Here is a 16495-nt window from a genome sequence, read left to right as displayed (position 1 = left end):
CCCTTCTGGCCCCTGCGCGATTCCACGCGCCTGAGGCCACGGTCCTAGGTTCAGGGACCGCGGCGAAGCCTGAGCCCTCAGGCCCGGAGTGCCGGTCGTCTAGGGTGCGGGTCGTGTGGGGTGCAGGCTGGGAAGGGGAGGGTGTGCACGGCGGGTCCCCCCAGTCCCCGCCAGGGCGCAGGCGCAGGCGCGCGGGGTGCGGTCGCGGCGGGGCGGGCACGGCCGGGAGGGGAGCGCGGCGGCGGCGGCGGCGGCGGGCGCGGGAAGATGGCGGCAGCGGCGGCGGCGGCGGCGGCGGCCGAGCAGGTCTGTGAGCCCCGCCGCGGCCGCGGGCTGAAGGAGCGCGGGAGGCCGAGTCCTGCCGGCTGGGCCCGTGGGAGCGCCGGCGGGGGGGTGCGGGGCGCGGGCCGCAGGGTCTGGGCTCGTCGTGGCTGATCGGGGCGGGACGGGAGGAGCTGTCCGCCGCCGAGGATGCTGGCACAGGCTGGGGACCCGGAGCCTGCGGCGGCCTCGGCCCGCCCTGGCGTGACTGACCCCTAGCGAGGCTGAGGAGGGGTCTCGGTCTAGAGAGCCTGGGAGGCGGTCGAGCCAGCCTGGAGCCTGCGCTGGGCCGTGTCAGGGACTGACCCTGTGCAGCCTCCAGCAGAGATTCAGATAAAAATAACCTCAGCCCCAGCAAGGAGGCTCCCCTGACACCAGCCAAGAAACGGTCAGCTGTTGCCCGGGTGTCAGCTTGCAGCCACTTTTTGTTTCTGCCATCTCCAATATGCAGACATGCCAGATTTCCCTTCCCACTTTGGTTTTTGAAGATTTAGTCATCAGTCTAAAACTATCTCCTGTCCACTTTTAAAAATGATTTATCCAAGATTTCCTGACCTGCGTTGTAAAGTTGTAACTTGGAATGGTTTAAAAGGCTCCCTCTTCCCCCCAAAATCTAGCTATACGTATGCATACATGAACATGCATATGGGTGTGTACACATGTATATTATGTTTTAATGTATACATACACATAATCGCTAGGGTGATTTCTTATAATACAGATAATTTTTCAGTCACTTTCCCCCTTAACTATTGTTTTCCTTTAAACAATTAGAGTAGTTTCTCTTGACAAAGTCTCATTCTAAAACATTGTTGAAAAAAAAGGAGTCAAGTTTTTAACATTATTTGACCTTTGGAACGATTTTCTTAGATAATTAACTTTTTAGAGACTTATTAGGTATATGTCACTGGAGGACTCATTCTAAAAATAAAAGATGTAAAATCTGCCCTCAAGTAGCTTAAAGTCGAACAGCCAAATACATGCAGAGAAATCAGCTAAATACAATAGGCAAGCTGCAGATTTGTAACAGTAAAATAAAGCGTAGAGAAATGAATGAAACTGGAAGGAGACAAAACTTCTTGGAGTTGTTGAAATTTAAATTGTTCCTTGGCTTTCCTCATTTCCCGCCTAAATTATCAGCTTCTGTTTCAGATGATTCTTTTTCCATCTGGTTCTATTTTTGCTTTACACATAAGTAGGGCAGTCTGAGCCATTCCAATTTACGCATTATGCCTCAGCCCTGAACTTTACTGAATTATCCATAGGGATCTCAAACTCAAAAATGTTCAAAACTGGACTCTGTCATATTTCCTGTTAGGCTACAACCATCTATTCACTTGGTTAAACTGGCCAGTTTAAGGGAGCTGAGAAGGACCTGCACTTGGTTTAATGTTCTGCTTTCGTGGGCTTGATATTTAAACAGTGAGACCCAAATTTTCTTTTTCCCCTGGGCCCCACAAATTATATACTCAGTCCTATTTGGGAGTGATCTTTGACCCCTTTGTACCACACTCATATCCAAATAATCACCAGATGCTAACAGTTCTACCTCTTTAACACCTCTCCCCAGTCTTCATCTTCAAAGTCAAACCTCACTGGGACTCTTTTTTATTTGTATGTATATATTTTTTATTATTTTTTATTATATACTTTTAAGTTATGGGGTACATGTGCAGATCGTGCAGGATTGTTATGATAGACTGGATAAAGAAAATGTGGCACATATACACCATGGAATACTATGCAACCATAAAAAAGGATGAGTTCATGTCTTTTGCAGGGACATGGATGAAGCTGGAAACCATCATTCTCAGCAGACTGACACAAGGGCAGAAAACCAAATATCACATTGGGACCCTTAGAGAAGCCCACTCTGGAATCTTCATCTCTAGGCTCTTCAGTTCCAGTTCATGTCTTTTTGGAGTGATTTTGCTGCAGTGCAAATCTGATTGTATCGGAAACCTACTTTTAACTGTTCAGTAGTTCCCCCTTGCCTTCAGGATAAAGTCCATTGTTCTTGTTGTGGTATTTATGTCACTTACCGGCCCCTAAGCACATCTCTCACTATATTTCTTGCTTCATCCCTATTCCCAGCCTTCTCACCATCCACATAAAGTGACCAAAATTAGTTCTCCCAGAGATGATTTGCTCTCAAAGTCTCCATGCTTTTTCCTCTGCCTAGAATGGCCTTCTCAGCTCTTTTGCCTGGTTAACTCCTGTCCATCCTTCAAGAGTCAACTCAGCTCTTAGAAACCTTCCCTGATGCCCTTGCCTGCTAGGTGAACCTGCATTCCTCTTCTGTACCCTTTCCACATGGTATGCATTGCTCCACTGCAGCACTTGCCATGCTGTATGAACTGTTAGTGACCTTGTCTGTCTACCTGACTGACCTATAATTAAGCTTCTTGAGGATGGACACTGTGTTCATCCCGGTAGTTTGGAGCACCTGGCTTATAGTAACTATTCAGTAAGTGTTAAGTGCATCCAGATGAAAACAGTAATGGGCATGGATTGGCAGAGAAGAGTAAAGAATACATCTCAGGAGGGGTGAATTTTGCCCTTTTTTTTTTTTTGTGGACCTATATTCAAACTCTGACTAAGACTTTTAAATTGCCCATTTGTTAGGGTTGTCAGAAGCCCATGCTAAGGTTCTTTTTTGTAACCTGACTACAAATTCAGTTAAGTCTTCTCTTAAAGTATTAATCTGTCCTTTTTTATTCCACCTTAGTTTAGGTCCTCTTACCTCAAACCTCCATTACTACAACATCCCCAGCAGCTACTTACTGGTGCTCTTCTTTCCTCTCTCTCCTAAATGCCCACACATTTAACATTCTGAAATATTGGCATTTGTGCTCAGAGACCTCCAGAGACTCCTAATTAAACACAACATAAAGACTAGAATGTGTACCCTGCTGTCCAAGAACTTTCACAATGTGGCCCTACTTTTCCAACTTCCTCTTCCCTACCTTGCCATATCTGACCCGTCTACTCCTCTTCATTTCCCTAACAACTCCAGGTCATCCTGTCTCTCCTTCCTTTGAACTCTGCAGCGTGTATTGCCTATTTATTTTGGCACCCAAACACACAGAGTGATTTATTGCATTGTTAACTATTTTATGTTAACATGTACACAAATCATTTCTGTTAATACGTAGAAGATAAGGACCCTTTCCTATAGTTCTTTTGTATGCCTATCTCTGGAATTCATGTTTAAGCATAAAGTGCTTAATACATGCCCATTCAACAACTGAATTTTCTCAGAGCTCTAAGCAATAAGTAGGCCAGTATCCATTTCTCCCCATTTCTTTTGTGCTCTTCATATTCAAGATTATTACTCAAAATGTCATTCACCCATAATCTAGGTCAGAGGTTCTCAAATCATTTTGGTCTCAGGTTTTCTTTACACTCTTAAAAATTATGGAGGATTCCAAAAAGCTTTGGTTTATGTGGATTATATTCATTGATATTTACTATAGGAGAAGTTAAAACAGAGAAATTTTTAAGACATAGGGCTATACAAATACACATTCCATTAAGTGATGATGTCATCACATTGATCATGTAGCCTATACATTCATGGGCCTTGGAAAGTGAAAATAGCAAACAATATCTCAGTGTTATTTTGAAAATACAGATCCCAGAAAGCGTTCATAGAACACTTCCAGGACTCCCCACCCTGTGTTTGAAAACTGCTGATCTAGGGTAATGTAAGCTCTAGTCAGTGAAATTATAAATAACAAACTGTGTCAGCCTTTCCAGTCTTATTTTCATACAAATGAAAATATATACAGTTGTACCTCAGTGTCTGTGGGGGATTGATCTCAGGACCCCCAAAGGATAGCCAAATCCACTGATGCGCATGTCTCTTATATAAAGTGGTATAGTTTTTGCATGTAACCTCTGCACATCTTCCTGTGTACTTTAAATTCATCTCCAGATTACTTATAACACTAAACATAATGTAAATGCTATGTAAACAGTTGTTATACTGTATTGTTTAGGAAATAATGACAAGAAAAAAGTCTGTACATGTTCAGTACAGATGCAACCATTCACCTTTTTTCCAAATATTTTTGATCCACAGTGGTTAAATCCATGGATATGGATCCCACAGATATGGAGGGCCAATTGTATATGTAAAAAAAAATACATTATTAATAAAAACAGAGTTACCCCCTTAGGATATGTATGACAGCTCTGCTCAGAAATGAGCTGTGTACTTTGACAGTGGGACTATTGAAAGCAGAGAGGAAAAATATCAAAGAGTCACCTTGAAGTTTTTTCTGTATTCTCCCTCTACACACAGCTATGCCCTTACTGGGAACTGCAACTCAATGTGACTTGCAGTTTATTCGTGGAAACTGTGCTGGTAACCAATTCAGCTTACTCTAGGTATGAATTTGCACCTACTAGATACATGCATCAAAAAGAGAGGGTGTAACTGTAGCATGATGTTGTATGTCATGTTTAGCAAAGTTCCAATGGTCCTGTAAAGAAGTCCATGCGTGAGAAGGCTGTTGAGAGAAGGAATGTCAATAAGGAGCACAACAGTAACTTTAAAGCTGGGTACATTCCGATTGATGAAGATCGTCTCCACAAAACAGGATTGAGAGGACGAAAGGGCAATTTAGCCATCTGTGTGATTATCCTTTTGTTTATCCTGGCTGTCATCAATTTAATTGTGAGTATATTGTATAGAATACTCCTTTTAATTGCCATGGGGAATTTTTCATCTGCTTTATAGTGAAATCATAGACTTTATTTTCTCCTTTTCTATTCTGTTTTGTCTCTTATTGAAGTTTAATGAATACTTTCTGTATAAAAACCTAGCGTGCAAATATGTTCATATATTAATTTAATTTAGAAAAAAATGTGCATGGATTTATCCCTTTAATGGACTTAATTTTTAACAAGGGTAGAACTGTGAGGCTCCCAGCTAGCTCAGTCGGTAGAGCATGAGACCTTTAACGAGGATAGGATTCACTCTATAGACAAGAACTTTGCCAAGACAATTTTATTGCTTTCACGTCTCCTTAAAAATATAATCCTTTATGTTTTCATTTAGGTTTTCCTACATTTAATGTTTCCTCCTCAGATGAATTTTAAAATTGCAAACCTTTGATGGCAGTAAAGGGTTATATCGTATAGTCCTAAATCCCTGCTGTCAAAGGATGCAAGGATCTGGTAGGCTGATTCACACTAAGGTACTGAGGACCTGATAGGATGCCTTTTCCAAAGATAGTTGCTTTTTTAATGAAGAAATTCTTTTAATCTGAAGTTGTGACTATTTGAAACTATCTGGCATGTGTGTAGACAGATATTTTCAGAGGGAATGATTATTGGTATACCTAAGACTGATCATGAACATGGTCTGCAGCAGTTTTAAAGTGATTCTTTTTGCGTTGTTTCCTACTTCTAATGCAGGCAAGGCAGTCTTTTTGTATTTATGTATGTCAAAAGCACTTCTGTCTAATTCTTCACTCGAATCAGAAAGACCTGTTCCTACATATTTCATTGTAGGTACTACAAATTTTTACTAGGAGCACAAATTCTGAATGGATTTTATTTTATAAATTTATTTTATTGGAGACTTCTGGTCAAGATGGCAGCATAAAGACATTTTATCTTCTTCTCTAAAAACCTCATTCCAAAGAAATGTTAAGAAACAGAAATATCTTTGAAGAAAGTAGGAAGCAACTGAAACCCTCAAGCATAATATATGAAGACACAAAGTAGGAAGAACAATGGCAGATTGTTGTTTGACTCTCAGAGAAGAGAACCTGCTTGTTGGGGAGGGGATGTTGGTGGAAGTACCTTTTAAAACCCTAAAAGGCCTTGGGAATTAGAAGCTCCAGTACCTTGAAAAGCAGGAGTAAGGCAGCAACTGCAAAAAGAGAAGTCATTTAAAAAATCTGTGTAAGAGGCAGTGAGACCCCTAGGCCTACTCTCCCTTCCAGCCAGCAGTTAGACAACTACCCCTCCTAACGCCATACAAAACTAGTGAGTCTCTGAACACACTGGACCAGAGAGATTCTTTCTGCCTGAAGATACTGGAGGGTAGGGGTTGGGTTTCTTTACTGAAACAGGGAAGTCTCAGTCCTGAGACTCCCTTTCCCACGCTCTCTTATCCTCATAGTCCACCTCCAGCTCCCTGGCAGCCAGGCAAGAGACAGAAGAGCCTTCTCTGAGATTCCTGATGCATGTAGAAAAAAGATCTGAAGATACCATCATTTGGCAAGTCCCAGTGGAAAAGCCATCTAATCTCCCTCTTGTGACACCTGTCAGTCACAAGCCCCACACCTCAAAGAATTTTCTCTGTATTCATGGCTAAGTATGAATACTGAGCCAGGGATCAATAGACTTTTGAGGAAAGTGCCAAAGATTGAAAAATGACAGAGTCTGAAACACCTAAACCATGGAGAAAGCAGAAACTCATAAAATAGAGAAAATGCCACAAAAACTACCCAAAAAACTGAATTCAGTATTTTCAGAGAAATAAGAATATACTGCATCAATGAAACAAGAATAATATGCCATTTAAAAGGAGCAAGCCAGACACAGTGGCTCATGCCTGATAAAGTGAAACCCTGTCTCTACCAAAAAAAAAAAAAAAAAAAAAAAAAGGAACAATTAAGAACTCATAGAAAGGCATGCACGCACACACACAGATGAATGAGTGGGTGGGTAGATGGATAGGTAGGTAGGTAGATAGATAGATAGATAGATAGATAGATAGATAGATAAACAAATAGAAGATATTAGAAGATAAAAAGAGCTCTTTGAGAAAGTTCAACAAAATTAAGGAATAGATGCAAGAGACTGACATGCTGTTTATAGGAGTTTCAGAAATAGCACAGAAAGCACTGGTGGGGTGGGGGGTGATCAAATACATAAATAAGGAAAATATTCTAGAACAGATTGAAAACTACCATTCTGGGTCCCGCATAATGCATAAAAAAGACTCAACAAGGCCATTATGAAATTTAGGAAACCAGTAATAAAGATAAGATCCTATTATCTTCCAGAGGGGAGCAAAAAACGAGGTTTATTCTTTTTATAAAGAATACACAATCAGAATGGCATAGGATCTCCTAAAAGCAGCATTGGGACCTGGAAGGCAATAAAGCAATGGCTTTCAAAATCCAGAAAGAAAAGAATTTTAAATCTAGAACTGTATACCTAGCCAGTCTAGCAATGAAATGTGAAGCATTATAAAGACATGTTTTTCCCATGCACCCTTTCCAAAAAATTTTACTTCTCATCCATTGCTTCTAAGTGAGACACTGGAGGATGTGCTCTACCAAAAGCAAGACGCAGATATAGGAAACTGGGTGTCCAGCACAGGAGAAAGACAAAAGGAAATTCAGCATGAAAGTGGGGAAAGTTTATGATTACAGCTGTGCAGGGGGTCCATACAGACCAGTCCAGCCCACACAGCCCAGTCCAGAAAGATAGAGGTTCCAGAAAGATTTCCTGAGAGAGAAAAATAGAACTAATATGTTATCTGAGAGGCTTGGACCTACAGAAAATTGTACTGAAAGATTTTACAGAAATATTGTAGGATTTGAGATTAATTAGATTTTTAAAGAAACTAAGGAAATGAAAAAAGGATTAAGCTCTGAGAGACAAGGTACAGGAAAGAAACTGCCACTATAGGACAGTATTTGGTTTAGTAAGGAACAATATTTACGTGATTATAATACTGAAAATAATGAACCTTGGATTTAACTAAAACTTGAGATTGGAGTTGGAAAAGAAAAGAGATACAAATGAGCTAAATTTCTCATCTGCCAAAATAGGAAATTGATAGATAAAGCCTAAAATTGATAAATGAAGAAATAACAGTATACATATATTTAGAAATAAGGAGATAGATTCTAAATGAGATAGCTAAATTTGTTGAAAGTGGTTGTTCCTAGGAACGAGATGTGGATAGGGTAGAAAAATAGGAAAGTGCTCTTTTGAAATTATAGACCTTTTAGCACATTTTGGCTTTTAGCTATTTGCATATAACACCTTAATAAAAATAAAATTGGTTTTGTTTCTAAGTGGAAAACAAATTGATATGTTTATGTCACTGGTTAAACATTTTAGGAGGTCTTTAACATTTTGGTGATAATATTTTCTATTTGTTTTCCAATTACACTAAACATATGCTCCTATCAACAATGGACCTGTGTTCTTTTTCAGATAACACTTGTTATTTGGGCCGTGATTCGCATTGGACCAAATGGCTGTGATAGCATGGAGTTCCATGAAAGTGGCCTGCTTCGATTTAAGCAAGTATCTGACATGGGAGTTATCCATCCTCTTTATAAAAGCACAGTAGGAGGAAGGCGAAATGAAAATTTGGTCATCACTGGCAACAACCAGCCTGTAAGTTGCCACATTCACTGAAAGAAATGCAAACAGCAGAGGGGCATTAGAGGAAAATTCTTTGCAAAAACCTAGAGTTGATTATTGTAAAGAGATATTTTCCTTAGAAAGATTAGTATATATCTATAAATGTATAAATATAGTGAATACAGTTTAGAAGATATCCATAAATATAAATATTTAGTAATATTATTGTTTTTATAATCTGTTGAAATTAGATGCTTTCTTCATATTTGAGATTTTGTTCAATGGTAGCATTTTCTATGACAGATGTAATTAGTATGAGAATACAGGTTACTCTTTTCTCCTCCATATGAGGAAGCCATTAAAGCACTTTCCCAGGTGAGGATACTCTGTAGTTTTGGGACGCTGGAAGAGAATATGCCAATCTTGGCATCTCATGCCAAGAGTTGAAAACATAGTTTTCAACTGAATAAAACCTCAAGGAGGTATTCTTACCACCACCCCTCCCTGTCTTAGGCCTTGGGCCATATTTCTCATGACTCATGTCTTTGTGCAGAGCAAATAAACAATAAACATATAAACCTTCTTTCTAAAGACCCCTTCTTCCGAGTGGGTAGAGCGAGGATAGACACAATTAAAAGGATTTGAAGTTAGTCTATGATTGTGGTTTTTAAATTTCTGTAATTTTTCTAATTTTTAAAATATAATGTTCAAGAATTTTATTTGCAGTCTTCCTTGAAAATATATTCACAATAAACTGTTTTTTTTTTTTAAGATTGTTTTTCAGCAAGGGACAACAAAGCTCAGTGTAGAAAACAACAAAACTTCTATTACAAGTGACATCGGCATGCAGTTTTTCGACCCGAGGACTCAAAATATTTTATTCAGCACAGACTACGAAACTCATGAGTTTCATTTGCCAAGCGGAGTGAAAAGTTTGAATGTTCAAAAAGCATCTACTGAAAGGGTATGATTGATTGGCTTTGCTTTACTAATGGGAGAGTTATTCTCTACCGTTATAAAGAGGGAGGAGAGTTGTACCATTTTCAAGTAGTATGAAAGAATATATTCCAGAGCCCTGGAAAGGATTGATTCCAGATTTGTCATTAACTAGCTTCTGTGATCAGTATCACATCGCCTTTCTTAATCTCAATTTCCACATCTCTAAAACATTAATAAAAGCATTTGAGTTTTGTATCTCATGACTGAAACTCCTATTTCTCTGTCTCTGAAAACAATTCTCACATTAATTTAGAAACTCTTTTTAGTACTTGTTTTTTAAATTTTCAGATTACCAGCAATGCTACCAGTGATTTAAATATAAAAGTTGATGGGCGTGCTATTGTGCGTGGAAATGAAGGAGTATTCATTATGGGCAAAACCATTGAGTTTCACATGGGTGGTAACATGGAGTTAAAGGCCGTGAGTATTCCTTTAAGAGTATTCTTGGATACATAAATCCATATGTGGAATATTATACAATTATTGAAGATGATGATGTAATTGTCTATTTTTTGACATGAAAAGAGGTTCAAAGTGGGTTGTGAAGTAAAGTTACAAAACAATTTGTGAAATACATTATTTTTATTTTTCAGAACATATGCATGTTTATATTTATGAAAACCTGGCAGGGTATGTCAAAAATGTCAACAATATTTAACTATGGATAGCAAAATAACAGATGATTTGTTCTATTTTTATTTCTATTAGTCTGTATTTTCTGTTTCTCTCTCTCTTTTTTTTTTTTTTTTTTTTTTTGGTGTAGTGATCACTTGGATTACTTTAGAAGGCACACAAAAAAAAACCTTCTAAAAGAGAATTCTGGAAGATCAAAGTAAATATTAATGCCTTAAAGTTGTCGTTTTTAATTAAAGATTTTTAAATTAAATCTTTAATTCCTTCCTGAGTTTTATATCAAATGATGTGGAAAAAAAAACAATTAGCAAATGTATAAAATTATTTTATTTAGACATTTTTATTAAAATGTATTTTTAATCAATTATTAATTATAAAGGAAAAGGGTTTTTTGTCTTTATTGTGGCTGTCAAAAGTGAATTTTCTGTGCTTAAAAGATGATATCTGAGCTTTAACAGGTATGGTATTTCATGTGCCGTAATTCTAAAAACTTTTTAATGACTCACAATTCTGGTCAAAGTATACTTATTCAAAATGCCTTTGTGTACCTACAATATGCTGTTTTACTAAAGGTAATGAAAGTTGTCTTACCAAGTATTACATGACAAGAGAACTTAAACGTAAGGACTTACCATTATTTCTTATTTAAAAAATTTCAATTTCATAGTTCTGGGGGGAAAGAAACTTTTTAAAAGTAGTTGTTTCACTTTTATAAGCAGTTTCCCCCACAACACATAATCCCATCTCTAAAAAATAAAGATGAACATAAAATGTAATTCTTGCTAGGAACTCAGTTGCCTGCCAAGTTAATGTGTACATATATTGTGATGTAAGAAGCCATTCTTCTAAGAACATTGTTGGAGGGTAGCCACTATGACTGCTGTTCTCAGCACTGGAAAGTCACAGAAGCAAGAGATTTGTATAGAGACCATTAGCAAGTTACCAAACCTTTTATTTTTTCTACCTGCCACTTCTGGTCCCATTCTACCTTGTAGTAAATATGACAAATATTTAAATACTTTGAAATAGACATATACACATATCAGTTTCTCCACTGTTAAAGAACATAGTATTAAAATGATAATTAGCTTTATAACTTAGTTAATATCAGCGGTTAGTTCTAAAGTGTATAAGTCAATCATTAGAAATAATTTTATTAATTAAACTGCTGTTTTGAAAAAGCTGTTTAACAATTTAAAGAAAGTAAAATTAAATGACCACAAGATGGCAGCATTAGAACAAAATTGGAAAACTAGTCACGAATTAAGGTCTATTCCATACACTACCACTGCATAATCAATTAGCCATCTCCATTATTTATAACCAGCTTTCTCTCTTTGCTTCAGATACCCTCTGTAAGTTGATGCCTTCCAAATTTGGAATTGTGCCTCTGAATTAAGACTCACATATCCAGCTGCCTGCCTACCTTCTCCATTTTGATATCTGACAGACATCTCAAATTTAGCAAGTTGAAAATCTTGATATCCTCTCTTCCCCACAAGCACGCATTTCCAATTTTAGTATATGTGCTGCCAAAGCGAGCACAGCATGCATTTCCTTCAGTATCCCTGTACCATTAAATGACACCCATCAGTCCATAGCAAAGCCTTCTGGCTCACCTTCAGAAAATACAGAGTCTGGTTGTTTCTCACCACCTCCACCATCACCACCCTGGCGTAAACTGCCATCATTTCCTGCCTGGATGGTTGGAGCAGCCTCCTGGCTGACCTTCTTGCTTCCAAACATTCACTCCCATAATCTGTTTTCTACCCAGCAGCCAGAGTGGTCATTATAAAAAGATCATGTCATTTCTCTGTTCAGAATCCTCCAAATGACTTCCTGTATAATTTGGAATAAAATCTAAAGTCCATTCCCTGCTTACATGTCTGATCCCCAGTTATTTCTTTGACTCATCTCCTATCAGTTGTTCCCCTCACCCTCCATGTTTCATGCATACTGGCCTTGTAGCTGTCCCTGGAACCCAGGCACATCTCCACCTCGGGGCCTTTGCAGGCACTGTTACCTCTGCTTGGAGTACCCTTCCCCAGTTACCTACACAGCTCCCTTCCTCACTTCCTCTAGTTTTTGTTGGACTGTGACCTTATCAGACTACATGTGGTCCTTCCTGAGCACCCTGTGTAAAACGCAGTCCCCACTTGCTCATGCTCTGTCTACTTATCCTGCTTTATTTTCCCCCCATAGCATTCATCCCACCTGATGTCATATGTGATTTACTGTTCTTTTTTTACTGTCTGCCCTTACCCCATTAGAGCTTCAACTCAATAAGAACTTGGGCTTTGCCTATTTTATTTACTGTTGTATTCCCCAGCACCTAGAATAGTGTCTGGCATATAGCAGGCACTCAGTAATTATTTGTTGAGTGAATAAAAGGAAGAAAGGAGGAAAGGGAGAAAGCAAGGAAAAGTGAGGCCTTAGAGTCCCTAAAAAGAAGGATTTTAAGGAACTACAATACAAAAGTGTTTCTGGAACACTGGGCGTGAAAAACCTCCAGACAGTTTCCTTTGAGTGCCTGGTCCTCAAATTATATGGTTCATTCGCAGTGTCGCAAAAACATTGGAAATTAAAATTAATTCCCTCTAGGAGGAAAAGTCTCTTTGTACTCATGATCACAAACTTACCAATCAGTAACTTTGTTAGTAGTTCTCTTAGGACTTAACAAATTAAGATCATCTGAAACTTTATCAACATCCGTTTTATCATGCACTTAGGAATTTTGATGTAATTTTAATTAATAGAGAAATTATGTTGCAGGTTTATTTACATACATTACGGATGTAAAGTCACTCATTGAATCTTGATATTGAGTTGTTTTTTGTTGTTGTTGCTGTTGTTTTGGTCGTGACTTTACTCTTTCTTACTGCCTTCTTTTCTCATTGATATTTCAGTAAGTTTTGTTTATTGACTTTGTTCCATACCATTCTGGGAGGCAAATAAATCATATTACTATTCTCCTAATAGGAAAACAGTATCATTCTAAATGGATCTGTGATGGTCAGCACCACCCGCCTACCCACTTCCTCCAGTGGAGACCAATTGGGTAGTGGTGACTGGGTGCGCTACAAGCTCTGCATGTGTGCTGATGGGACGCTCTTCAGGGTGCAAGTAACCACCCAGAACATGGGCTGCCAAATCTCAGACAACCCCTGTGGAAACACTCATTAGAAGAACCCCAGAGGTCATCAACATGTTTATATCTTGACTTCACTTTTTTATGCATGCAAATCATTGTTTTTACAGAGTATGTGATAACTCATAATTATTTTAACGACAGAGCACTACTGTATCTGCCATATGGTCTACATCGTTAAAATCTTCTCTGAGAGCCTATATTCTAATACATTTTATTAAGTTGCACTAATTTTCATATTTACTGTTCTCTAAAATAATTATAAGAAGTGAATAAAATAAACATTAATGTTTAAAGAGTGTTTTTAAAATTCCACTAACCCTTTTCTAATGGACAAAGGGCTGAAGCAGATGTTTAGACTCACTGTAGGTAAACTTTGGTAACTCTGATGGGGATAGACCCATGTAAAGTATTTGATGTTTTATGCTCTGCCTTTTGGCTTCTAAAAGGAAAGATGCAGATTTCTAGTGCATTAAGCTTGAGCCATATTCTCACATGCAAGTAAAGTCATTGAAGAACTTTACATATGCAAGATAGAAACAGTGGTCCCTTAATTTTGCACTAGGAAGAAAATATTTCGTAATAGAATGTTTATTTGAAATAATGATAAACATCAAGTGTTCACAATGTGGTAGAAATTAAAATACCATCTCAGCTTTAACTTTTAAATAATAATGATAGCTATCTTTACTGAGCCTTTTCTACATCCTAGGCATTGCCCTAGGCATTGCATGTTTAATATCCCTAATTCTTACCACAATCCTGCAAGTAGGGGATATTATCCAAGCTTTACCCATTAAGAAACTGAAGATCAGAGAAGTTAAGAAACTTGCCCAACATCACATAGTAAGTAGCAGAGTTGGGATTGGAATTCAGGCATGATTCAAACCAGGATGTGCTTGATTCCAAATGCCATGTTGTTTTCACTATCTGCACTGACTGTTTAATTATTTAAAACTCCAGAAAGATGAACAAAGATTAATTTAAACTTACCCAAGAAAATGAGAATCAAACAAAACATATATGTTTACTCTAGTTAAAAAGAAAGTAAGTCTCATGTCAGACCCAAAAAGGATCAATCACTGTCAGATTTTAAACTATGTTGAGCCAATTCCAAAATATCATACCATGGAGAGGCCAAATTTACCTACTTGTGAGTTACCTCAGTTTCCCAACCAACGGACCTTGGCACACTGGAGTAAAAATGCATAACAGAGTTGCCAAGATATTTATACCCTCAGCCCTCAGGGCAACACAGTGGAAAGTGGGGAGGCCATAGACCCAAACAAGTCCTACGGGCCGGGCATGGCCTGGTTAAGTATACCAGGCCTTGAAAACAAGTCTGGAAGCACTGGACTAGAGAGTGCAAATGCAGGAAGAAATACACATAATTTTTAGGTTAGGAAAATGATTTCTCTGCTCCTAATATTACTATCCCACTGTGATTATTGATAACCCTCAAACCAGTTGATTTTTTAATGTATTTGATTGGAAAAGTACTCTGGTATTATTAAGACTCACACAGAATCAGGGACAGGGTCCTCAAAGAAGTTTGCTGTACAGTAGGCAGTAGAGATGCGGCATGGGCCCATCCGTGCATTCAAGTGTAACAGCATTCTGTCAGGGTCACTTTGAATTGTGTACGTAAGAAAACCAATACAAAAAACAATTTGTATTCAATATTGTCACATTTCTCTCTGGTAGAAAAATCAAATACCTTAGAGATTATGAAGTCATTAAATTATACTGAAATTGGATTGACTTACTACCTAACACTGAGCACAGTTTTTAACTGAAAAGAGTGAGATTTATAACCTCCAAGTGGTATTGCAGTGATATTTGAACTCATTTGAGTATATTCAATATCATTTAATATCTGAATTATATTCAGAAAAACAATTGCCAGAATTTTCATTCAGATGCTCAGTAAATTAAATTGCATATTCATTACTTGTCTGCTCTATTTAGATTTGTTTTAAAAGTTTAAGTAAATATTTTTACAAAAACCAGAAAACTCTATATTACAAAGTATTATTTATTAAATGGAGTTCATGAAATAATCTATTTTTACTCTTTTTTGAGAAATACTTGTGTTTTTGATACATCTACATTAAGTGCTTTTGACATGAGAGGCTATTCTGATGTTTTTCTAGAACTGATTGTTATCAGGAATAGTATTTTAGGATACTTTACAGGTAGTCCTGGCTTTTTCCCTGAAACGTAGACTTGGAAAATCTATTGGAAAGCAGAACAGGAACAAATTCTTTGTTTTACTTATGGCTTGTTTTTATTCACAGTAAAGCTTCAACAACTCATTCTCTCCACCAGATGGTATTTTTCTATAAACTGAAATGCTGACTTTGCCCCTTCCTGCTGTACACTCATCCCTGCTCTGAGCACAGAGATGACAAGCAATAGCCACAGGGGAGGTGGGAGACAAAGATAGGACCCCAGGAGGGGGCGCAGGTACATGCTAGTTTCAATTACCATAGTATTCTAGAGGCAGGCTGCAATGACAAGGGGGCAAATGAAATCAATGCAAGATTTCTTAGAGACTAATGGGCAGACAGGAAAAATTTAAAACAACACAAAACAGGGACTGCCTGTAATATTTTAAAATATACTTATTTGTGTTTTTTTGCATTGTAAAAAAACAAAATAAATTTTGTGTGATAGTTTTGATGATGAAAGGTGGAAGTTCTACCTAGGTTTGAATGAGTGTTTTTTTAAGGGAATCAGAATACGGTGCTAAACTTGACAAAGAGACCATTGAAATGCTGAAAATGTTAGCAGTATTCTTAAAAGTATTGAGGGGGCAAAGATGACCAGTTATGCCATACAAAAATAAACCTATACATGTGTTTCAGGTTGCTAACTTGAGTTTCAGTTAATTCAGTTTGTAATAACTAGTAATGAACTTCTGTTTACAATAAAAATTCTGTAAATTGTTTGCTGTTAATTTTTTGATGGTTATATATTAACTGGTTTCTACTTAGTCATGCAAATGTGGTAAATTTAAATATGGATTGAAATGGGACACTGTCAGTATTT

The 16495-nt window shown here is 37.9% G+C and overlaps 1 protein-coding gene across 3 annotated transcripts; it reads left to right on the top strand.

Annotated features, from left to right (window-relative positions):
* The first annotated feature begins 20 nt into the window (after positions 1–20).
* Positions 21–16390, top strand: SGCB (sarcoglycan beta). 3 transcript variants are annotated; one of them, XM_032274160.1, is made up of 6 exons: positions 21–104; positions 4793–5002; positions 8512–8697; positions 9437–9628; positions 9952–10083; positions 13276–16390. In XM_032274160.1, exons 2-6 carry the CDS (start codon positions 4823–4825, stop codon positions 13477–13479), a joined length of 894 nt encoding a protein of 297 aa, XP_032130051.1. In that variant the 5' UTR covers positions 21–104; positions 4793–4822; the 3' UTR covers positions 13480–16390. The 3 variants fall into 3 exon arrangements, with proteins under 3 accessions (XP_032130051.1, XP_032130049.1, XP_032130050.1); XM_032274158.1 differs by having other exon boundaries at positions 25–306; XM_032274159.1 differs by lacking the exon at positions 13276–16390 and adding an exon at positions 11643–12177 and having other exon boundaries at positions 25–306.
* Positions 16391–16495: the final 105 nt, after the last annotated feature.

Source organism: Sapajus apella, unplaced genomic scaffold (assembly GCF_009761245.1).
Source record: "Sapajus apella isolate SASKATOON/1434 unplaced genomic scaffold, GSC_monkey_1.0 scaffold5, whole genome shotgun sequence".
NCBI classification, from domain to species: domain Eukaryota; kingdom Metazoa; phylum Chordata; class Mammalia; order Primates; family Cebidae; genus Sapajus; species Sapajus apella.
The sequence above is the reverse complement of the archived record's forward strand: the minus strand, read 5'-3'. Positions and strand labels throughout refer to the sequence as shown.

What these genes read in the sequence shown, in the direction of transcription:
- SGCB (XM_032274158.1), top strand. Translation starts at nt 268, where the DNA reads ATGGCGGCAGCGGCGGCGGCGGCGGCGGCGGCCGAGCAG. An exon ending in TGGCTGTCATCAATTTAATT is followed by an intron (nt 5,003 to 8,511) that starts GTGAGTATATTG and finishes GTTCTTTTTCAG; the next exon opens with ATAACACTTGTTATTTGGGC. An exon ending in AAAAAGCATCTACTGAAAGG is followed by an intron (nt 9,629 to 9,951) that starts GTATGATTGATT and finishes TTAAATTTTCAG; the next exon opens with ATTACCAGCAATGCTACCAG.